Source organism: Drosophila santomea, chromosome X (genome assembly GCF_016746245.2).
Source record: "Drosophila santomea strain STO CAGO 1482 chromosome X, Prin_Dsan_1.1, whole genome shotgun sequence".
NCBI lineage: Eukaryota > Metazoa > Arthropoda > Insecta > Diptera > Drosophilidae > Drosophila > Drosophila santomea.
The window spans coordinates 14,377,152-14,401,397 of NC_053021.2; the positions used below are offsets into that span (position 1 = coordinate 14,377,152).

Sequence of the window (24,246 nt, forward strand, 5' to 3'; positions counted from 1 at the left end):
GAAAATATACACAAATTACATCTAAAACAATAAGCTATCAACACTCTAGGCTTTCAACACTCTAAGCTATCAACACTCTAAGCTATCAAAACTCTAAGCTATCAATACTCTAAGATATCAAAACTCTAAGCTATCAATACTCTAAGATATCAAAACTCTAAGCTATCAATACTCTAAGATATCAAAACTCTAAGCTTTCAACACTCTAAGCTATCAATACTCTAAGATATCAAAACTCTATGCTATCAACACTCTAAGATATCAACACTCTAAGCTTTCAACACTCTTCTATATATTCCGTAGTATTTCTAATTCGTTTAAATAATGTTTTTTAACTTCGCAAGAGACTTACTTGGCATATTTTCCAGTGCAGGAGGAATGGGGTGCGACTGTGTAAATTAACTTGATTAGATTTAGTCGGCAATTTGTGACCCGTCCTCCTGCCTCGCACTCCAATTGCCCATAAACGCGATCGGCACTTGGATTGCGGTCTCTCGGATTTGCTTATGTAAACTGCGGGTGTCAATGTGATTTTGAATTATCAAGGGGCCTTTTCTTCTGGCCTGTGTGTACCCAAGAATACACAGAAAATAATACGATTTTCGAAGAAGAACAAAATACGTTTATGTTGTGCCTAATACTTTATTACCCAAACCAAACAAAAAAAAAAATCAAAAAAAATTATAGTATTGCAAAATAATAAACTGCAGAACTGCTAAACGCGATTTAGTAGACCGAGCTGACTGCTTTTTGGCCAAAAACCTAAGCCTGAAGTTCTTCGGGCCAAGCATTATTAGCCGCGGCTCTAATGCCTGCAATGAAATTAAAATTAATATATTAAAAAATTCACATGACATTCTGTGAAAGTAAACCCACCGGGAGTAGCTCCACTCATGGCCAGGATCGAACTGGTCAGCTCCTTGATGGATCGTTCCATTTCCCCGAATTTGGCCAAATCATCAGCCGATGAAGCAGCCCAACAATGCTGACCCATAAACAGGATACAAATCAGGGCCAGAAGTAGAGAAATATTATAGGCCATTGCTTTGATTGGTAACTGTGAAACTGTGCCATGAATTTTGTAGAACTGGGCACTTTTATAGAGCCGCACTAATCAAAATATTATCACGGTCGATTACTGCATATAAATGTTGTGATCGTTGTGCCTCAATACTTGTCAAATGACCCATAACTAAAACCGATTTTTATCGCGCATTTTTTGTTTTAACACAAACGGTATTTAAAGGTATATATTTTCAAATAATTGCTAGTAATAAAGTAAGATTTTATATAACTACAGAATCTGATTCAAAATGCAGATGGCTTGAGCCTCAGTTTTCAGCTTCAGCTGTGGCAAAAAACGTCTGCACTTTAGTGGTAATCGAAGCATAAAATGAGCAGCAAGTGCCACTACACACACAGCTGGAGACACACTCACACAAATGCACCGACTCACGCAAACACACACAGAAACACACACTCACACAGAAACACACACTCGCACACACACAGAAACACTCAGGTGAATCAGAATCAAAAATTGTATGCGTTTTGCACCTTGAAAATGCGTTGCAGTGGGTACCCAGTGAATTTTTATTCACGCCACTCTTCAAATGAATACTCTGAATACACAGATTCCCAGAATGCGCTACTTTTTCCAAGTCGGCTTTATAACTGCTCACTAAATCGGGTATTTATATAATAAAGTATAATAGACTTATGTTGAAAATACTTTTGGCATTTATATTTACTTTTGTACTGCAAAACTTCGTTTAAAGGCTGTGATTTTTTGTGCTTTATGAATTAGAAAATATTGTTTTTAATTACTACAATGCATTAATTACCCTGTAATTTGAATGAGTGGGTGTCGTCGCATATATCTTCTTGTATTTTTTTCTTTTTTGATTTCGCTGGCTGATTTTTCCCCTGCATTTCTTGTTTATTTGTGTATTTTTTTTTTTTTGCGCTACAGCGTCAACGGCAAATTAATTAATTCCAGTGGAGCGATTTTTCAAGAAAAAGCCCTTTTCGCACACATGTATGTATATATAAATATGTGTATGTATAAATCCGCCCCCCACTTTTGGTGGGGGCCACTCAAAACCGTTTCGCAGGTGTTGTAATATTATTTGGAATTATGTTGGAATTTCTTGTTTTCTTTGCTCGCCGTTTGCGAGTGTTTTTCTTTTTTTTTTTAGTTTTTTTTTTTGCGCCCCTGTGCTCGGAAAATGCCATGAAAATTATTTGCTTTTTAATTTTGTTTCAAGTTGCATATGTCTCTCTGCACATGTGTGTGTGTGTGAGTGTGTTTGTTGTTTATAGCCAACTTTACAGTTGAGAAAGCATTTGTTAAGTGGTTTTAATTAGTTGCCCCTACTTTTCCGCACCCGATTTTTCCTAAGCCTCTTTTCGCCGTGCTCGTGTTTACGTATCCTGCTGCCGAATTCCAACTAAAGTGGTGGCTTTTTTATATTTATATATTATGTATATATTATATATATTTATAAAAGAAATACTTGTGTTATCGAACTCTAATTAAAAAAGGCCTCCCTATAATATGCATACCAAACTATTTTCGTACATTCTACTGCAGCAATTGGATTTGAAACCACACCCAGCCAGCAATGACACTACATATGCAAATGTCCACCCTCGGAAAAGCGCCTCCATAAAAATCCTACCCCCTGTTTTCCAGTGAGCCACTGTCATTCACACTTCGGTCATCAGCGGTGGGAAAGGCATGTAATGGGTGCTGCCATTTACAATATTTATCAAGTGCGCGAAACACACCCAAAAACTGGGATGGCGATTAGCTGGTGGAACTGCTAAGAACTGCTAGGAAATGGAGTGGAACTGAAAATGGAAAGTGGAACTCAGGGACTCAGGGACTCAGGACTCATATATTATGGGCTTTGGCATCGTCATCGTCATCGGGCCTATGCGTGGCCCCTAATTACATCGCATTGTCATAACAAAATTGAGCGCATTTGACACGCAATTGCCCCACAGTTGGTGATGCACTGAGAGAAATATATAATACGGTACTCGGCAATATTAATAGTAAAGCAATTTAGATTTCCTTCGATTATTCAAACTCATTTTACGACATGATCCTTTTATGTGTTTTCTATATATAGTCATATATGTTATTCAAGTAAACTCATTTTATGATATGATCCTTTTATGCGCGAATTTTCTTACAGTTTGGCTCACGATGACATGTGAGAAATGCCACCGCGGTCCGCAGTCAGCACTCGAAAGTCAGGAGTCAGAAGTCAGGGGGTCAGGGGTCACGAGTGAGGGTTCAGGAGTCAGAAGTCAGGGGTTAGGGGTTAGGGGTCAAAAGTCGGAGGGACTGTTGCATCAGCCCAACTAGATAAGAATTAATTGTTCAATGGCACGCATTGCACTAAATATTTGAATATATACAGCCGTTAGTTGGCTCTTCCCGTTAATCGGATAAAATTCATAATTATTGTTATTACTGTCATTTTTCTAATGACCCGCGCACCCAAATTGCGTGTACTTTTCTATTAAGATGAGCTATCAAACGCACTTTTCCGACTGCGCTTGACTTGTTTGTTTTATTCTATTTTTTTTTTTTTTGGCTTTAGACTTTGACCAGAAATCCCCGATTCGGTGGCCTAATGTGGAGTAACCAAACCCCGGCCACGGATCTTCGATAGCCACGCAACGCACGCGTAAATTATGTAATTAAAATTCCGCACCTTAATTCGGGCAATTTATTACACGAGCTTTTGACTAATTGGATAACGATCTTTAACTATGTCCACTAAATACGGGGCACAGTGTGTAATAAGTTGATGTTAGATGTTGGAAAACAAAAAAAGTGGAGGGTGCTGATGAGTGCTTATGAGTTCATAAGCGATTGCATTCGCCGATAGAGCTCGCAATTAATTGAATTTTTACTGAAAGACTTTTGCGAGGTGTGTGGAATCCAGCAGGGTGATTAAGTATATGGAAATTTTCGTTTGCTTTGCTGGGGGAGTGGAGAATTTAAGTAATAAATCACTGATTAATTAGCTGGCTTTTTATAAAGCGAGTAACTATCAATTCTGCACTTCAGGAATTTATAAAAAAGAATTTTTGCTATTTGGAAGTTTTTAATTGGCATGCCTGTAGATATTAGTAGATAGTAGATATATATTCTGGCGGCATTATCACCACTTATCCCAAACTAGGGAAATCATATGGTGGCAACAAAGAACGCGTTTGACCTCCTGCTGAAGAAGTTCCATTGCTGGTTGCATTTGCAGATGGTGCAGGTGTAGTTGCTTTCTCTAAGCCGGCGCAAATAAGAGCATTGGGGAAATATTTGCAGAAAATAACCAATGGCGGTGGTGGGAAAAACTGCAAAAAAATCAAATCAATATCAATTAATTTATGGAATTACACAAATATTGTGCAAGTGATCTTTGTGATTTTACAGCTGATGTTGGCGTTTGTGCACTGAAGAAGAAAGCCAAGAAAAGGCCAAGAATGGCTGTAGAAATCTGCATTTTGCCTCGAAACAATTTTAACTGATGCTCAATATTCAAAACGTCGGCTTTTATAGACAGGAATTTCATTACATTTCCTTTTACTTTTTCTGGCGATAAGAAGTTTATACTTTTTCCATTACATTTTCTGACGATAAGAAGTTAACTCCAGTCGTGGCTCAATACTAATCGTGAAAGTCGTGAAAGTCGTCTTAATGGAAACGTTTTTCTACGCAATTAATTCGCCTACGAATCAGAGAATTGCAGCCAGCCACCGGCATAAAACTTATATATCTTATTCTCTTATTTCTTATCTTATAATCTTATATATTATTTAATAATATTTATACTTAATAAACAATATTCTATTTCCATTGTTCTAGCTGGCATTCAAAGTGAAATTATAAAATTATAAGTAAAATAGCTGAAAGTATTACGTTAAATTAAAAGGAAATAATGAATAATAATTAATAATAAGTACTAAATACTAAATACTAAATAATACTAAATACTTAATACCAAATAATACTAAATAATACCAAAATATTAGTGCCCTCCTCTGCGCTTCTCAAAAGTCCTACGTAAGCAAACCACTTTTTCGATGTTTTTCAAAAAAAAATACTAAATGTGAGTGAGTGGTGCAGTGATTTTAAGTGGCAGCAGAGGATACCAATAATGTGATTTCGACCTACTGGAGGAACTGCCTGAGCTGGCTATTTTCCAGGAGCTGCAACCAGCTTTCTGCTCTGACGTGGAAGAGAGGAGAGCTTGAGGAAAGGGGTGAGTACGTGGGGAGAAATGGAGAGGGACGCTTTACATTCTGACTTTTGGCTGCGGCTTCTGTGGCTGCTTTTTTATTTATTATCATTTTAAAAAAGAAAAATTGTACATTTATAAAGTTAAATATGGGAGCACATATTACAAATTTTAATAAAGCAAATAATATAATATATAAAAAAGAAATGTATATTTGGTGTTGTATTAATTTTTGTAAAAAAAGGAGACTATCTGCAGATTTTGGGCATAATCTATTTCGTTTTGGTATGTTTACCAGACATAAATGAATATTTTTGCCACTCATCCCTTGTTGGGCATTTGCCTTTTTCTGCCTGTCTTCTCAAACATATAAATAAATGAATAAATGAATCTGGAGTCAGTTGATTTTGCATTTTATTTTAACTATTTACTTAGTGGCAAAAATGTCTGTGTACGTTCAAGGGATTTCTTCAAGTGCGATTTAAGTTTATTTGTTCCTTTAAGTAATATTTTATTTAAAACAATTTTAAAATCTTTTTAGAAATAGGTGTTTATCTCTTTGTGTTATGCCCAAGAATTTTAAATCGAAGATAAATAGCACAACTAAATGTTTTGTAGAGTTTCTAGTTTAGTTCCTTCATTTTTATCCACTAAGAACAGTTTTTATTACAATTATGCTTAAATCTCTCCTTGGTTTATTTATTGAAAAAAACACATCGAATATTTTGCAATGCTTGGGTAATTTATTTAATGGCAGACATGCCAAAAAGAAGTTGGTTAGGTTTAATTCAGTTTGTTTCGCAATTCGGTCGTTTTCCAGTACAGAAGTTCGTTTAAAGCGTCAGATCCTCAAGATTCAAAGTTCGGGTGGCGCCTGCAGTTGAATTTCCGCTTGAAATCGAGGCATTCTGATTATTGGAAATAATAGACGAAAAATCGCAGACTTTGCAGATTTCACCAAAAAATGGTATGGCACACACGAACTTCTGTTGAGATTGCAGCGCCTGAAATACTTTTTCGTTGCTCACACCCTAAACGGTAATAGTTGTATAATTTTAAAGTAATTTTTATAAGTATTAATATGCTTTCTTACGTAAGACAGGCCGGCGCACAAGAATATGTTCACAAATGTAAGGTTTTCACAGAACTTTACGGTTTGATTATAAACTGCTTGAACATCACACTAGCGAAAATAGAATTATAATGTATTATATAAATTAATATTTGTATAAGGATCTTACCGCTGCGGTTGGCGATTGCAGGCTGCAAATGAGAGCCGCAAAAAGTCCTAGAATGGCAATGGTAACTTTCATCTTGAAGTAAGGCTTATTTCAAACTGAGCTAAGAGAGCTCCAAAAATAGGTATTTATAGGCGAAATACTGCATCGTCAAAATATTAATTTACTACGAAGATAAGTACAAATTAGGTGGTGGACTTAATATAAATCGTGCTATTGAAAAGATGAGACTTTAAACTTTAAGACAGTCTCACGTTTTTAAGTCACACTTCTGTAGGAACTTGGGTGGGTATCTTATATTAAACAATTTATATTAATCTTTAGACAATTTGAAGAACATATTAAATATATTTTAGCTTAAACTCTAAACAATTTGAAGTAAGTATTAAATATTTGGCTGCCATTTTTACTTGTTTAGCTTAATCTGTAGACAATTTGAAGTAAATTTCGCTGCCATTTTTACTATTTTAACTTAAACTAGATAATTTGAAGTAAATTTCGCTGCCATTTTTACTATTTGAACTTAAACTGTAGATAATTTGAAGTAAATATTAAATAGTTTTACTATTTTAGCAGTAGGTAATTTGAAGTAAATATTAAATATTTGGCTGCCATTTTTCCGCGATTAATCCAATTCACCAGCAGTGGTGATAATTTACCGCCAAACAGAACAACTGACACTTTTTGCGCTCATTCATCACAAATAAATTGCACACCGTGTTATTATTATTTTTTATTTATTTTTTCTTTTTTCATTCGCGTTCTGGTCAATAATTCGCAAAGCCATTGATGGAAATTAAAACACAAATCAAACGGCAACAGCGGCTTTGCGAGTAGTAGTGGCATATACAAAAAAAAAAACAGCAATTTCCATTATTAAAGCGGGCAATTGAATGAGTCAACGGAGCCGACAGGTGAATCGCAAAGGTGAGAAGTGGGCGGTGGGTATGACGCCGTGGGCTAAAAATAAACCCTATGTACTACGAGTATACGGGTATACGAGTATACGAGTATATAGTGTTATAGGCAGGGTCAATGGAGCTTTTTTTATTATTATTTTTTTTTTTGGTATGCGGCACACGTGGGGCCGCGATTATAATGCCTTTCAGTCGATTTGCTGGGCTCAAATCGCTACTGAACTGCGATTTCAGTTCGCATTCGTCGTTCCACGTAAAATGTTCTGCGAGGCGTTTTAACTACGGACTTTATTTCTACGGGCATTATTTCTGCGGACTTTATTTTCCATTCCGGTCATGGCTTTTCTTTTTAAACTGTTTACGCTCTTGGCAGTGGCCGCCATTTCCATCCAAATGGTATATTGAAAATTAAGAAATTTGTACTTAAATATGAACAAACTCTACAGAAGGTTTTTAAAAGTGAAATATTTTTTTTTTTAAGACTTTGGCACTGGAGTTTATGGACGAAGACTTCCTGGGAAACGAGGACGATCACCACTTGGACGAGGAGTTCTCCGCTGAAGTGCCTCGAGTTTTGACTGGTTATACCAGAGATACGATCGCGCACTTCAATCCCCGCAAAGCAGATGGCGGATTTCGACAGTTGTGGGAACGAGTTCCTCTTCAAAAAGGCGTTGATATCAAGCGGAGATAGGAGTACTTACTCATACCCTGTACTCGTAGTCATCTCCATTACAAATTGAAATGTTACAGACAATGTGGATAATATTCAAAAACTATACTTTTTTAAATACTTTTTTTTTATTATTTTTTTTTTTACTATTTATGATGATAATTTAAAAATAAAAGCTTTTAAAAACATTAAATGCCAGATCAATATTTAGAGAACAAAATATGTTATATGTAGATTATATATTTTTATATATTTCTAACTGCTGTGGAAATCTTACAAGACACCATAAATGTGGTAAAATAGCAATTCCCTTGGCGGATTTTTGGGTCAAACCTTTTTGCTTCGGGCCCGAGGGCTAAACCGACTTCCCACCAATAAACCACCCATCGTTGTGGTTTTCCCCACCAAACCAAAGCAACCTTCAGCCCAAGTAGTTCTTAGAAAAGTAATAAAAAAAAAGAAAGAAAAACCGTGGAAAAAGCGGCCCTCCTAGGGAAAACTTTTTTATTTGCATTTTGTTTTAAGCAATGGAAGGAGACAGCTAAAAAAAAAGTGAGACCAACTCTGTTTCTGTTTTTCGGGTGTTTTTTATCCACTTTTTTTTTTTTTTGTTTCTTTTGCGTTTGCTGGTTGTTTCGTCTTTGTTTTGTAGAAAAATGCACAAGTTTTATGGTAGCATAAAAGTTTTTGTGGAGAAAACTTTGCACTTGTCTTGCCGAAAGGGTTTTACAATGATGCGCTATATGCGACACGCCCCGCCCCCAAAACGGTCCAAGTGGGCGTGTCGAGCACTTAATATTTCTGGCATATCATTAGGCGAACGAACACAATATATATCCACGAAAACTGATTTCTCGGGCTAGGTGCTCTATAAACTCTTTTCTTTTTCTTTTTCCCATTCTTTTGGGCCAGAATGTGACAGTCAGTCAGTCAGTCAGTTAAACATCGCGGTTACTTAACCCCAGAAAGCAACTTTCGGCTGACCACTCGGAATGACTAGCATGCATTATCATTAAAATAAATTATTAGAGTCCAGTGTCCAGTGTGGCCACAAACTAAAACGCATTTTGCACGTTTTGTGTGCGAGAATTTTTTACACGATTTTTACAACTTTTTTTGCGGTTCCGCTAAGTACACAAAAGCATTCTGTCTACAAAGAGGGTGGTTGAGCAGAAGGGGGGGATATGAGAGGGGAATGTGTATGGGGGTGGTGGAAGATAAAAAGTCAAGTTGAATGCGTTTAGAGTTAGGATGTAGCATTTAGTTAACCCGCAAGACGCACACAAGAAATAACTTTGCATACTTTTAGGCAGCAGCAGCAGCTCATGTTAAATACTAATGCAGGAAATGGACTCACCCCACATGCACCATCGCCATTGCCATCAAAAAAAGGACAATGAAAACGGGTTGGAAAGTGCGCTGAAAGCCACGTAATTTCTCAAGTAACCTAACCACGTAAAGCATAAAATATTTGCCTTTGAGTCGGGGGCAAAAGTATGTCCAAGAAGTTGCCCAGTTGCCGCAAAAACAAGTTGCAAGCCGCTCATTTGAATACCCGGCTACGAACTCGGACATGCAAACAACTTTGACCACGCATTTGTTGGAAGCTGTTGGCTGCAAATGGTAGGGAAAATGTGTAAAATACCGAACCTATTAATACCCTTGAAGAAAAACTGCGGTTGCATTATGAATGCAAGTCTTACTTTTTATACTATCGTTACAAATGCATTTAACTTGCAATCAATAAGTTCTATTAACTGCACAGTGTTTAGATAGCTGAATCAAGCTTTATTCTATATGTTTTTCAGCTTGATAAATATGAAATATTAATAAGTGCGTTAATTACTATTAATTTTAATATGCTAAATTCAAGGCAAAAGCGGTAGTGCCCCCTGGAAAAGCGTTATAAGTACGCAAAAGGAGCTGGACGAAGGTGACGATGCCAAGTCAGGGACAGAAGAGCAACATTCTCGGCAGGAGTCCGCCAGTTGACTGGCCACATGTTTCATGCTGCCAGGCACATGCAATTTGTAAGCCAAAGCGCATAATTTACAACAGGGGGAGTCCCCATCTTCTAGGTCTTGAGACACATACTCATACCCATACTCATACCCAAACTCATACTCATACTCATACTCATACCCATACTCATAGCCATACTCATAGCCATACTCAAACCGTTAAAACCGTATCCAGTGCCCATGGCCGTTTGCCGTCTTGGCCAATGAAGTGCCGGTTGCGGCCAGTTCATCTTGGGTGAGCCAAGGAGCACCAGTCGAAGTTTTGACCCAAGGATGCAACTAACACCGATTGTGGTTGCCCTCAAGAAAAACAGTGCTTAGGTTTGGCCAAAGAGGAGCTGTGATTAATAGTGCCCAGAATAACACAAATATTTTCTTAGCTTATCTGATTTGCTTTTAATCCAAATTTGCTTATTATTTGCTTGCAACTCAACGATTTTCGATCGTGCAACTGCGATAGCAACATCTTATATATTCGTTATATGCAGTCAGTTATTTAAATTACTAACTTAGTTGTAAGCATTTTGAAAACTATCTGCGAGTGTTACGACTCGGATTCGCACTCATTTGCATGCCAGTGAATTTGCCAGTTCCCCTTGTCACAGGACTACTTACCAAGAGCTATCTACCGACTTAGTTCCTGAGTTTATTCTTTTTTTCGGGGGATCCTTCGACCCTCGTGTTTCGGTACGGCGAAAACTCTCGAAAATAAGAGGACAGGATTCGCGTGGGCTTAAGTGTTCTGGCCCAAAAGGAGTGGCGAGTCAAGTGGCCATGCTCATAAAAAGACAGTGGAAGTGGTGGTGGTAGTGGAAGTGGAAGTGGTAGTGGTAGTGGTAGTGGAAGTGGTAGTGGTAGTAGAAGTACGAGTAAGCGGTGTCCGCAAGAAAATAACTTGTAGCAAATTAAGTTTGTTAGTAATTAGAACACCACTAAGGACACCTGAGCGCCGCTTGAATTTATACTCGTGCCCCGGCCAAAAGGCAGGACAACACACAACAATTAAACTTGCCGCCTCTAATTCCACCTCCTTTTTCGGTTGCCGTTGCCGTTGCCGTTGCCGAGTTGAGTCCTTTTGCTCCTTTTCCTTTTTCCCAGGCAGGCGAAGGTAAAGTAACAAAAGTTGCGCCAAGTCCAAGCTCGCCTTGTCGAAAATTCCTCAACTCGAAAGTTGCCAACTTTGATGTACCAAGACGACTGGAAAAGGAGATGCATTTTCCAGGGGCGGGGCAAGCAGCCGTCAAGTGCATGCCTGGACATTGGCCAGCTGCCCCGTTGCGCATTAACCCATTAAAAGCCAAAAGTCGCAAATGTCAACAGTGCTTAATCATCGCTGTTTTTTATGCTTAAATAATATAAAAACTAAATCATAAGCTTTCATCTACTTGAGTTGGTTTATTCGCTATGACTAAGAACTATAAATGAAATAAAATGTGTATTTGCATCAGATACGTAGCAATTTGATGGGGTTAAGCCTGTGAAGGCAGCCTCTCGCCCACTCGACGAGCAATGTGGCCAAGTGGCAAAAGTTTGGCAGCTTAAGGAGCAGCAGAAAGCAGTTCAGTTGACCCAAGTACACAACGTTTCCCATGCGCACAGGTACTTTGTGGCGTACGTGGGGCAGGCCAAAAAGGATCAGAAAAGTATCAGGCGTATAGTATCCTGCGAAACACGGACATTAGCAGCAGAGTTTCACATGCACACCCTGCCACATACTTGGATATGTTTACGCATTTAACATACGGTGGTGCAAATAATACTGCTTGCTAAATAATTTAATATCTTGCCATCTCATCAAGGGTAAGGGGAATATTTTACATTTAATTTGATTGCACTTAAATTTGAGTCGACTGGCGCTTAGACTTTTATCTTCTATCTTCTATCTAAACGGGTTTCTTTGCTGCAACATCCTGCTGCTCGATCCTGCTGATTAGCCAGCATGACTCGCTTTTGGATCCTTGGGGCATTAAGTCTACTGCCCAGTATTTGTGATGCTTCACGGGGCGTCAAGCGTTCCTTAAGAATTAATGCTATATTGTCAAGAAAATGCTAAATACGCATATGAATTACCTGAAAACCGCCGCTGTAAAATCGCAGATTTCCTAGATTTCCAAAACGTGATCGCATTTTGTTGCTGCTGCTGGGCGCTCTGAAAATCTGGGCGGCAATTCCGCAAGTGGCCACGCCCACTGCCACACCTGTGCCCACCAGAGGTAGCAAGTTGCTAAAAGATTGCGAGACTTTATTGGTTTGCATTTTAAATCGATATAGTTTAGAGAATATTTAAGAGAATATTTAAAAGAATATTTCACTGACATTAAAATCGGATGGCTCATTGATGTATTACACACACAAATGGAAGTGAAACTTACAAAGCTATTAAAAGCCGTAAAACTTAAATTTAAACATATCCCTTTCCAAGTGGACCAATCAAACTTGGCACTTTAAACTTTTGAGTGGCAATCAATTTAAGCCTTCTTAAACTTAAAGTCTCCATAGCAAAAGACAAAAGACTGAAGCCTGGCCGCACTTTCACTTTATTAACACCAAATTAATTTTGTCTCGCAACAAACACCCAACTATATGCACACACACACACACACACACACATATATAGTTTATATATATATATAGAATTCAAAAAGCCCCAAACTAGAGTTACACACATGAATACATTTCGTGCACAGTTGAGTGCAGCGATTGAATTTTAAACAAGAACGAGAAATGCCGGCAATCAAGTCAAGTCAATTCAAGTAAAAGTCGAGTCAAGTCAACTTAACTCAAGTGAAGTCAAGAAGGAAAATGAGGAAAATGAACTTGGCAAGGAAACTCCAAGGCGACGGGGTGCTATAATCAATATGCAGCAGTCAATAAGAAGGAGCAACAATTACACAGGACCTTGGCAGGAGATGGGTATTTCAAAATGGATGGTGGTGGTTCGGTTTTGGCCCATAGTTTTGCAATGTGCCTCGGTTAAATGATGTGTAATCGTCTTATGTGCACTCGAATGCCTTTTGGCTTCTAATATGGCTGGGCATCAAGGGCCCAGGACTACAGCACTTCAACACACACACACACATAGACAAACTCACTCACTGGATGGCAGGACAGCAGAGGACAAAGGCTGGACCCAAGGACCCAAGATCCCCACACACACACACTGGCACACACACAAAAGAAAACTTTGCCATAGGCTGACCTCAAAATGCACAACGACACAAACTTTAATTTACAATCAATTCAGGCGTGAATAATAAACCACAAGAAACCAAACAGAGAGTTTTACCCGCCGAGACGAAGTGAAAGTGTTGCCCTTTGTCCTCTCGAAAATTTAGTTACAACACACAACGCAACACACAACACAACACAGAACACAGAACACCGAACACAGAACACCAACACCAAAAGTTTGCCAAGTTTTCGAGGCAAACAAACAAAAGTCCGGACTTTGCTACTCGTACCCCCATTGAATTTACCCAAAAACCGCAACACTTCCGCCTTTCGAGCAGCCACTCCTTGGGACAGGAAATTCCAGCCAAGTGCCACTCGGCCCGGCCATCAATATTGTTTTCCTATTAAATTGATCATTGGTCAGTCAACAATTGCGGCCAACTTCTTTTTGTCCTCTTGACCAGCACTGGCATTTGACTGGCATTTCCAAAGCACTGGCTAAAATTCAGCAACATTTACTCCTTTTGTTCGTTGTGTTGAGATTAGAGAAATCGAGCAAAGCTAACTTTTTACTTACCGGTAAGTTAACTCCAAATTATATTTACATATGTGCATTAACACACAGGAGAATGCAGAAATGCAGGTGCAAAAATCCTTTGGTGTCAGATATTTGTGGCAACAATCACAATCAATTGCGGACGACGAATCGAGAATTGAGAATCGAGTATGTGGGGTCCTCGAGTGGGTAAACAAAAACAGTTGCCTACTTACAGGCATCAGGATAGCAGACATCAGGATATCAGGACATCGGATGGAGCAGTCAATCAGTTGGTTCCCGGTTCGCTGATCTGTGTGCCTGTGATTCCTGTGATTCCTGTGATTCCTATGATTCCTATGACTCCTGTGAATCCTGCGTGTCCTGGGGGTCCTTTGGCTCCTGTAAGCTACTCTACGTGTATTTGCCTCAACACCCACAGCAAATTAAATTCATTAGTCAACTTCCTGGCTGGGATCTCGGAAATTGGGGAATAATGAGTGTGAGCATGGTATGTATGTGTTGCCAACTGCCATCTGCCGTCTGCTGTCAATTTCAGATGGATTTGAAGTCAACTCAATTTGAAATCAATAGTGTGTGAATAATCCTTTCACACCGACACATCGACACATCGACGCACATGGCTTTGGTGTGCATCTAATATTCCCATTCCACAAGCCACATTTTTGGTGACTGGGGGGTAAAATGCATCTGGTGCTGGGATTGTCTAGTCTGGATGGTTGGATAAATGGCTGGATGGATGGTTGGATAAATGGCTGGATGGATGGCTGGATGGATGGATGGATGGCTGGATGGCTGGATGGCTGACTAACTGACTAACTGCTGGGCACTTGAAAACGTTTTTGCATTGATTGCACTTCATATCAGGCATCCAATTCAGTCAGTGATTCGTTCACTCATTCATTCATTCACTCGTTCAAGCAGGCCGTTTATTCATGCCACTCGCATATGTTGCATCGCCATTTTTTGGGTTTGCAGCAATCCCCAAACCCAAAACCCAAAACCCAAAACCCAAACTCAAACCGAATACCAAAAACACGAAACCAAGTAGACATGGCAACCAAAAAAGGCAAGCCATTAAGCGATGACGACGATGAATGTATTTAAGCAATTCAATGGTATTTCAAAAACAGCACACAGTGCAAAAAAATGTAAGAGAATCATAATTTGCAATGACACTTTGATTTCAAAAGTAAAAAAAGTGGCTAAGCACTAGATGTACTTAATAAAAATATTATGTTAGTATTGCACTCAAATAATACTTTTTATACAGCGCAGCTTCCTAAAAATGCATATAAAAGGGTTCTTAGAAAATTAAAAAATGTAATTGTATTTATATATATTTTGTTTTTTTTTTTGAGTGCAGCGCCACCTGCACCACCCACATGGCAGCTGCACCACTTCATCCCAGTCGAGTGGCAAGCAATGAGCTATGCATGCAATTCAAGTGCCACATCTGCAAGTGCAACTGCAAATGCAACTGCAATTGCAGCGACTGCCTTCCGATTCCCAGACAACAACCAAAAAAGTGCACAGTCCACGGGGAAGCCCCAAAAATGTTCGGTTGGTTTGATGGGGATTTGCAGATCGAGGGGCAATTCCACCAGCTCCCCATGCCCCCATGCCACATGCCCCATGTGGCACCACTTGGTATCTGTTTGTGTCCGTAATTGTGCATAATTGAGTTGAGCCCTCCATTTTCAGAGGTTTCTTTGTGGAACGGGCTCATATGATGGAGCAATAAAGGCGAATGGGTAAAGTACTCTGTATTGGTTTTACGAAAATGATTACAGGCAGTTCAAAAGGAGTTAAATATTTTAATATAAGCGATTATAAAAAGTTGCTATAACAATTATTCCATTCTTGACAGCAGATAGCTGGCTTTGATTTGGTCTAAATATATATTTCCGATTGACACGTATTAAAATGTTATTTGTTGTTTGGCATTCGTTTAAATAGCACACAATCGCCCTGATTTCGTTTTACACATACACAGTGTTTGGTTTCCAAGGAAGGAGAAGCGCCAACGATGGATGTGGAAATAAGTCTGGATATCGGAGGAACTCGTCGCACAATTCAGCAGGCATTCATCAGTTGCTGCGAGCAACTGCTTGAGATAGCGCTTCTATTGACCCACGAAAGTGGCCAGTTTTTGCGCCGTTTGTGGCGAGGATCGAGCCAGGAGCTTGCCCCAAAATGCCCAGAAGATATTGGCGATGGTACGATGTCCAGATCGCAGCATCAGAGCCATAAACCCACTAAAAGTGCCCAAACTAAGGCAACAGGAGCCGGAAACTTGGTGGGCGAGGGCGATTACTTGCGGCATGAGCATAAAATCGAAACTCAATTGCCGCGTCTTGTGGGCGTGGCTTGCGGCTTTGCCAAGGATCAGATAATACATTCGCAATACAATCGTGGCAAGTTTGGCGAGGATGCCTGGTTCATGTCCTCCAATTCGCAGGCCTACATAATGGGCGTGGCCGATGGTGTGGGCGGTTGGCGTAACTATGGCGTTGATCCCGGTGAATTCAGTATGTTCCTAATGCGATCCTGCGAACGTATGTCAAATGCTGCGGATTTTGCGCCCAAAAGACCGGAATTGCTGCTGAAACGTGCCTATTGTGATCTGCTCGAGCAAAAGTGCCCCATTGTGGGCAGCTGTACGGCGTGTATTCTAACACTAAATCGGGCTAATAGCACGCTATATACCGCAAATATCGGGGATAGTGGTTTCTTGGTGATGCGTTGCGGTCAGGTGGTTTGCCGTTCCAAGGAGCAGCAGCATCACTTTAATACGCCGTATCAATTGGCATCACCGCCGCCGGGTCATGACATCAAGGCACTATCGGATGGACCCGAAACGGCGGATACCATACAGTTTCCCATGCAATTGGGCGACGTCATACTGCTGGCCACCGATGGCGTCTACGATAATGTGCCCGAAACTTTTCTCCTCGACGTCCTTGCGGAAATCTCTGGCATTGACAATCCTGTGCGCCTCCAAATGGCCGCCAATGCGGTGGCATTGATGGCTCGCACTTTGAGTCGCAATCCGAAACACGATTCTCCGTTCAGTCAGAATGCCCGGAAACTCAACATCGATGCGTCGGGTGGAAAACCGGATGACATTACGGTCCTATTGGCCACTGTCGTCTAGCATTGCCACCCGAAGAATCGAAAATGGGGGAAACGAAGGTGCAGGATGATCACCGGAAGTTAATCGAGGCTTTATATACATACATATACGCTTTGGAGTAAGAATGGCCGCTTTCTAGCAGATTTTACTGACAAGTGTAGAGCTGTGCAGAGTTGTTGGTAGCAGCTGTTCGGAGAAGTTGGCCCAAAGAAGTCCAAAAATAACTCTCTTTGAAATCTTCTACAATTTGAAGCCCTTTTCGTTTCAAGCTTTCCTGCCAATTGTCCCAGAAAAAATTGTTTAGGTGAAATAAAATTTTTTGTTTTACCAAAGACTACACATAAATAATGGCTTAATTGACTTAAGTACTAAGGCGTTATTTTCTCAGCGAAACAAAGTGGCCAATAAGCCATGAACAAGTTGAGAAACAAAATCTTTGCAAAATGTCAAGTGAGTGTCGTGGCCCTAATAAACTTAATCAAATTTTTACCATCTTCGTGCACTCCTTTTCAGCAAAGTCCTTTTTTTCTCCCTCTTTCGTTTTTTTTTTTTTTTTTTGGTCCTGCCAATGTGTGACGTGACATACGATATTTGAGTTTGGAGTTTTGTGGCTTTTAACTTGATTTTTTTGCGCTCTTAACCCCCGCTTTTGTGTCTGCCATCTATGAGGTGTTAATGCTTTGTAAAGTTTCTGGGAAAAAAACAAAAAAAAATAAAAAAAAAAGTTAACTCAAAAGCAGGAGCCAAAGTTGAAGAATTCCGAGCGAGAGAGTTTTGGGAATGGGACACAAAAACCTTGCCATCAAACAATAAAAAAACACCAAAAAATAAAAGAGAAAAGAAATTCCAAACCACAAAGCATTTTTATGAGTTTCGTGTGAGTGTGTGTGAGTAATTCCGTCTCTTTCACATTGCTGTAACGCTGTCTCTTTCCTTGGCACTCACGACTGCACTTTTTATATTTTAAGTGGCTTTCTACTTAGTAGAGCCACAAATTCGCATTTACTTTGGGCGAAAACTTAGTACCACGAACGAGAATTGCAAATCATGCAAAGTTTGATTTTCAAATCGAAAATTCAAAACTAATTGAAATTTCTACTCAATGCGTAACAAACTATGGTTTTTAGTATCTAAGTATCTAAGTATCTTAGTATCTTTGGGGTGTGCACAAACTTTTGCAACCCCAAAAGCAAATGAAAAGTTTTCGGCCCGAAAGCCCAAGTTGATTTAAGGGGTCAAAGGAGATAGAGATAGAGATGGAGTTGAAATAGTTTTATTTCAATTAACAAGAGAAATTCGATGAGTTTATTTGTTGTGCGTGCTGGAAATGTGCAAATGTGGAAATGTGAAAGTCGCTCGGCGTTTTATGCGACACAAGATAAGAGCGATGGCGACGGCGACGGCCAAGAATTTAATGCCCGTTTCGGTCGAGTGTGTGTTTGTGTTTGGGTATGTGTTTGTGTGTGTGCGATAATGTTGACAGATAATAAACTGAGAAAATTACAAAATTACAATCAAACATGGAAAAGGGATGGCGGATGGAAAAGCGTAACCCATATGAGAGGGACACTTGCAAAAATGTTTTACACAGAACGGGGTTTTATATAGCGAACTTTATAGACCAGCGATCCAAAAAGGGGCGTTCAAATGGCACTGGGCGCCCTGGAAGAATAATGCTGCTAATGGCGGACCATTGTCGAGCGGAAATGCCAGTTGTCCCCTCACTTCTCTCACTCCTCTCACTCCTCTCACTCCTCTCACTCCTTTTAATACTCGGTTTTAACGGCCACAGAATTTCGCACCCGTTCCACGAGGAACGTGAATTTGCCGCCACAAAACTATTCAATTGAAAGTTATTTACGTTTATTGTTTTATTTTAGCCGTTTGTTTTTGGCATGCAAAGAGGATGATAGTCCGGAAATGTACGCTCAATTAATTAAAGCTTTTATCGATTGGGTAACATTTTCGAGTATGCCACAAACTAATTACAAATAATATACTTTATCCTATAAGTCTACAAAAAAAAAAATTGTTTCAGATTCCTAACAGATTTTCCTTAAGCAGAGTTTTCTTTATTGCTGGACAATTAGTCGGCGATTTGATTTATGGCAAAATGCCATTAAGTGCCCAGCCAAGGCCATCGATTCGTTGTGCCTTCAGCTTTATAAGCATTTTCAGGGCCAGACTCGTGGGCCAAATCTATACTTCCGTTGTTAATCATTGGCATCACTTAATGGCCCCTTCCGACTTCCTTTCGAGGAATGCAATCAGCTAGACAGGCGCATGGATCCCCAGTTCCAGTTCCATTTTCATTTTCATTTCCATTTCCACTCGAAAACTCCCCATTCGGCGGCGAGTGCTTTTCCTCTTTTTTTGGGGAACAGCGAACACGCCCTTCAATTACAAATCACGGGATATTCACGGGATATTCACAGGACTCGCCTGCCCAGATAATCTGCTAAAGGACTTCCGACCGGTGCGTGGAAAAGCAAAGAAACGGCAAAGAAATCTAGATACTCGTACATATACATATATATTATGCGAAGCAACTGGCATTCAAGAGGGGGCACTGTAACTGAAATCGCAATGATATACGGCCGTGAAATCGAATCGCAACCGGATGAGGGGACCACTGCACAAAAGGCTTTAAGTTTCAAAGCCAGAACCTGCAGGACTCCCAGGACTCCGAGGACTTCTTGGGCCGCTCGACAAAATCAACAGACTATGGCCACGGACCGGCAGACTCGAAGGCTTCGCAATTTGGCATCGTCTTGATGCCTTTGTGCATTCAATGCACCGTAAACAACAAATTGAAACTGCACTTTATGCTTTTAGTTTAGATACCAAATATGTTTGTATTTCATTTATTAGACTTTACTATTATTGTTCAGTTTTGAAGCGCTTTGTTTTTGGTGGAATTTTTGGAGCAGTGCTTGGATTTCTTGGCCGACGCAGCCAGAAAGAATTTATTGCTCCTTGAGGCCGTGTTGCGTGTCCGAAGGACTCAGCGGGTTGCATGTTCCCTGCTCACTCGCTCATTCTCTGTCAAAAGTCCTGCGAACAGAGAGTTCGTCCTTCGTCGTTCAACGTCCTTTTTTTTTTTTTGGCCATTTTAGGCGTTGGCATTGCGTTTTCGGCGGCCGTGTTGAAATTGACAGGAAAATAATTGCTTGATTATTTATGAGCGACAACTTTGGCCAGACAGACAGAAGGCAAGCTTGAAAGCGTTTGTCTTTGAGCAGAGGTACAAAACGCAACAGGATTTGTTGGTGTGACTGTGATTGTGATTGTGACTGGGATTGTGATTGTGATTGTGACTGGGATTGTGACTGCATTTGTGACTGTAACTGTGATTGTGACTGTGATGTGTGTCGCCCCCATCCATTAGGCCTCTTCTTCAGCTGCCTGTGATTCTTATCCAAATAGTTATTCAAGAAATTCAAATTGTGGTAATTAAAAATGGTCACCACACATGCTGGCCGTAGCACTTGACATATGGGTAGCCATAGCCATAGCCATAGCCAAAGCCAAAGCCAAAGCCTGAAACAGAATCAGAATCAGAATCCTCATCCGAATCAGTGGCAGTAGCAGTAGCAGTAGCAGTAGCAGAAAACAGGACTAGAAAACCGGTGACCGGTGGCATGGGGGAAAAACGTAGCTCTTTGGCTTCGCCTGCGGCTGGCTGTTATTATTTTTGTCACTGACAAAGCAAATCACCAGAAACCAACAAAGGGCCTCGGGTCCACCTCCTTTTCTCTGTGGACACCCCAATCTCTGACCACCGAAACTCAGCCACTCAGTAGCTCACCCTCTTGGCCCACAAAACCGGAGGCGTAACAAACGATGCCGCAGAAAAACCTCATAGGCCCGGGCTCAGTTTCAGGCCCCTAAAACTTCTAGCACCCCGGTGCATGCACTTGGCGAAAATGTGGCTTAATACCAGTTAATTCACACATAGCACTAGTCTATTACAACGATTACAATGCACCTAATATCCTTAAAACTTAACTTTTATGTATTTTTACATTTATTTGTGCATCAATGGTTTTTTGCGGAGTGCATCCTTCAGGGTCTGCCAACTGCGGGGCAATTTTCCTGTTGAATTATGAGGATATTTGTTTCGTCATGAAAGATTGGCCCCGCCACCGGTACCCAGTACCCAGTACCCAGTACCCAGTGCACAGCAACCAGTACCAGTTTCCATTTCCATTTCCTCTCACTCTAATCCTTTTGGCCAACCAACGGGGCCAACTGTACATTTCTTTCCCCGGCTTTCATCTTCTTCAGTGGCATTTCCACGTATCCCAACCAAAATGGGTGTGGGAAATGGTGTTTTCAATTTGCATTGCCATGGTGGAGGACGGACCCAAGCCGGGCGACAAAACCAGAGCTGGAGGAGAATCGTCAACTTTGCCTTCGTCGTGAGCTTACCAAATGCACTGCAAGTGAAATGCACTCGACTGACTTTTGGGGTCGGTTGGGTTCGTGAACCATAACCCATCAGTGGACTAGGGGGAGGGAGGTGGGAGGTGGGAGGTGAGTTTGTTTTCCATGGACCAAAAGGGGCTTCAGGCACACATGTAACACATGAGTCTTAGGCAGCACCCATGGCCTGGACGATTGCATCTACAATTCATAGAAATTTCAAACGATGCGTAAACGAAAACGGAAAATGCAACCCAGCAACGTCTGAGGAGGATGATTGTGCCGAGGAAAAACCCCAAAAAGCGGAATGATGCCTGGAGTAGGGAAAACCAGGAGGAAAAGTAGCACTACCAGTTGTATTTGGGGTGTTGGGTTTTTCGGGTGCTGCAAAAACCAAGAGAAGAAGGACTACGACTACGACTCCAACTGGGCATCCAGTGGCAGCCCAGCAGTTGAAAGTAAACGAATTGTGGCCATGGCCAAAAATTGCGTTTACTGTTGCGTTTCTGAAATGCATGTGAGAAGATGTGGGTGCAAGTGTGGGTGCAAGTGTGGGGTCAAGAGTGGGTTAAGGTGGCGGAGTTGCAGGCATACCAAAATCCGACTTTGGTTGATGATGAGTGTCGTTATCGTTTTGCGGAGTTTTGTTTTGTGTCGACCCTTAACCCATCCACCCACCCACGCAGCAGCAGCAGCAGCAGTCGCCGCCTTAACCCCCCACAGCCCCTAGGATATTCTAACTGCAAGTTGAATTTGCATTTCGATATGTGGCACTGGTCCAGCCAACAGTAGCAATGGCACTAGCTATACAGCTATGCACAGCCATACTTCAGCCCACAAAACAATCAAGAAAAGCAATTGGTGCACTCCGTTTTCGTTAGGGTTTAAGGGGTTAAGGGGTTAGGGATTACAGGGGGCCAAGGGTTAAGAGCGGACCTGAACAGAGCCGGAAATGCGTCGTCAGTCGGACGATGATGTAGCTGCACGGATTGATTTACGTTCGAAAAGATTTCTCAACTGTGCAAAACTCAACTTGGGCGCCACTTAACCCGTTTGCTTTTTCTATATGTTTTCTGGGGCTTTCTAGTTTTTCATACCCCTCGACACAACCCCCTCCCGAAAACGAATACGACGACTGAGATTTATCAAAAGGTAATTTATATATGTGGGTGTGTAATTTATATATGCAACTAGCCGGCAAAGGCAACGAAATCCAAAATCCAAAATCCAAGCTGTTTGCCCTGCTGTCTGTTTGGCTTTTGGGTTGCACTCACATGCTCACAAACTCACATCGCTTTTTGCATCACCCATTTTGCATTGCATTTTGCATTCTGCATTTTGCATTTTATGTACGCAACATTTTTAAGAGTATTTCGTTGAGAATAAATCGCCTGCCCAAGCATGACATATGACCGAAAGGCTTTCGAGTTGAAAGTGCTGAGGAACTGCAAGTGCAGAACAGGGCGATGTTCTAAGTAAATACTTTCGCATGTCATCCCTGAGCGTTATCCTTTCGCCAGCGTTATCCTTTGCAACAGCAGGCTTTCAAGGAAAGCCAACCAGTTTGGCTATCAATTAAAGCCATCGAAGGTAAAGTAATGCCAATACCGCACAGCACATTGAATTGATACTCGTTTTGGCCGTTTTAATACACTGACACCGCACCCTAACTTGCAGAGCAAATGCATAAATTCAATTTGGCGAAAGGCAAATAAAAAATTGCATAATTTACCGCTGACACTCCCTGAAATTCCCCAAAGGACAATGCCGCCGCATATCTGTGTGTGTGTGCATTTCGATGGTGGTCAGTGGAATGGGCGTATTGTGTAAAAAATTGCAAATCGAATTGGTAGCCAAACGAGAAGGGTGCCATCAAAACAAAAAAAAAAAGAAAGGGAAATGGGAAATGGGAAATGGGAACTGGGTAAGGGAACTACATACCGAAACGTCAAGAGCAGTCCGACGACAGTTACACGCCTAAGCCCTCGACAGGACGAAAAACGCAAGGACCAAGGTCCGAGGACCCTGCCAATGGTATAAACATTGTTGACATTTGCCAAACCTACTTTAATCACTTTTTAACCCCATTTGATACAGTGTCAACATGCACGAGGCGGCGGCTCATAAAATGAACAAACCCCACTCTCCCCCCTCCATCCAAAAAAAAACAAAAAAAAAATAACAGAGTCAAACAGAAGTATCCTTGCGATTTTGGCGGCGTGGGGAAATATAGCAGCCAGAATGGCGAAAAAATGCCAATGACAAACGCAGAAAGAAAGCAAAACCTACTAAAGCAAACAGCAATGGGTCAAAAAAAAAACAAAAAAACCTGTGTGTCCAGCCAAAGGGCATTAACCCATCAATAGTCGGGGGTCAAAATATACCAAATTTCCACAAATATTTTATTTATGCAATTGTGTTAAATGAATGCGTATATTTAGCTTCAGAAATTTGTAAATATTTTGTAAGGCTATTAAAAAGTTTTGAAAACAAAATTTATTTGAAACTAATTATTCCTATCTCATTACAAATTTTTGTAGTGCTATTAAAAAGTTTGGAAATTATTTGAAACTACTTTCTTCTAATCCATTACAAATATTTTGTAATGCTCTTAAAAGTTTTGAAATTATTTGAAACTACAAATATTTTGTAATGCTATTAAAAAGTTTGGAAATTATTTGAAACTACTTTCTTCTAATCCATTACAAATATTTTGTAATGCTCTTAAAAAGTTTTGAAATTATTTGAAACTACTTCTTACTAACCCATTACAACTTTTTTTAATGCTATTAAAAAATTTGGAAATTTTTTGAAACTACTTCTTCCTTTCCCGTTACAAACATTTTGTAATGCT

The 24,246-nt window shown here is 40.4% G+C and overlaps 6 protein-coding genes across 7 annotated transcripts; 2 read left to right on the top strand and 4 right to left on the bottom strand.

Annotated features, from left to right (window-relative positions):
* Positions 1–752: 752 nt before the first annotated feature.
* On the bottom strand, positions 753–1,042 carry LOC120457011. The gene is made up of 2 exons (XM_039644166.1): positions 877–1,042; positions 753–812 (listed from the first exon to the last, which is right to left on the bottom strand). Exons 1-2 carry the CDS (start codon positions 1,040–1,042, stop codon positions 763–765), a joined length of 216 nt encoding a protein of 71 aa, XP_039500100.1. The 3' UTR covers positions 753–762.
* A 3,062-nt stretch (positions 1,043–4,104) lies between these two features.
* LOC120455974 lies at positions 4,105–4,566 on the bottom strand. Its single transcript, XM_039642523.1, has 2 exons — positions 4,449–4,566; positions 4,105–4,371 (listed from the first exon to the last, which is right to left on the bottom strand). The coding sequence occupies exons 1-2, from the start codon at positions 4,518–4,520 to the stop codon at positions 4,189–4,191; spliced, it is 255 nt and encodes an 84-aa protein (XP_039498457.1). The 5' UTR covers positions 4,521–4,566; the 3' UTR covers positions 4,105–4,188.
* Positions 4,567–5,976: 1,410 nt separating this feature from the next.
* On the bottom strand, positions 5,977–6,649 carry LOC120455985. The gene is made up of 3 exons (XM_039642541.1): positions 6,497–6,649; positions 6,349–6,438; positions 5,977–6,286 (listed from the first exon to the last, which is right to left on the bottom strand). Exons 1-3 carry the CDS (start codon positions 6,566–6,568, stop codon positions 6,089–6,091), a joined length of 360 nt encoding a protein of 119 aa, XP_039498475.1. The 5' UTR covers positions 6,569–6,649; the 3' UTR covers positions 5,977–6,088.
* Positions 6,650–7,636: 987 nt separating this feature from the next.
* On the top strand, positions 7,637–8,271 carry LOC120456044. Its single transcript, XM_039642617.2, has 2 exons — positions 7,637–7,806; positions 7,892–8,271. The coding sequence occupies exons 1-2, from the start codon at positions 7,747–7,749 to the stop codon at positions 8,102–8,104; spliced, it is 273 nt and encodes a 90-aa protein (XP_039498551.1). The 5' UTR covers positions 7,637–7,746; the 3' UTR covers positions 8,105–8,271.
* A 3,593-nt stretch (positions 8,272–11,864) lies between these two features.
* On the bottom strand, positions 11,865–13,835 carry LOC120456031. 2 transcript variants are annotated; one of them, XM_039642600.2, is made up of 3 exons: positions 13,581–13,835; positions 12,175–12,328; positions 11,865–12,098 (listed from the first exon to the last, which is right to left on the bottom strand). In XM_039642600.2, the coding sequence occupies exons 1-3, from the start codon at positions 13,661–13,663 to the stop codon at positions 11,988–11,990; spliced, it is 348 nt and encodes a 115-aa protein (XP_039498534.1). In that variant the 5' UTR covers positions 13,664–13,835; the 3' UTR covers positions 11,865–11,987. The 2 variants fall into 2 exon arrangements, with proteins under 2 accessions (XP_039498534.1, XP_039498533.1); XM_039642599.2 differs by having other exon boundaries at positions 11,865–12,120; positions 13,581–13,809.
* A 1,899-nt stretch (positions 13,836–15,734) lies between these two features.
* LOC120457064 (protein phosphatase PTC7 homolog) lies at positions 15,735–17,304 on the top strand. The gene has a single exon (XM_039644242.2). It carries the CDS (start codon positions 15,861–15,863, stop codon positions 16,986–16,988), a length of 1,128 nt encoding a protein of 375 aa, XP_039500176.1. The 5' UTR covers positions 15,735–15,860; the 3' UTR covers positions 16,989–17,304.
* Positions 17,305–24,246: the final 6,942 nt, after the last annotated feature.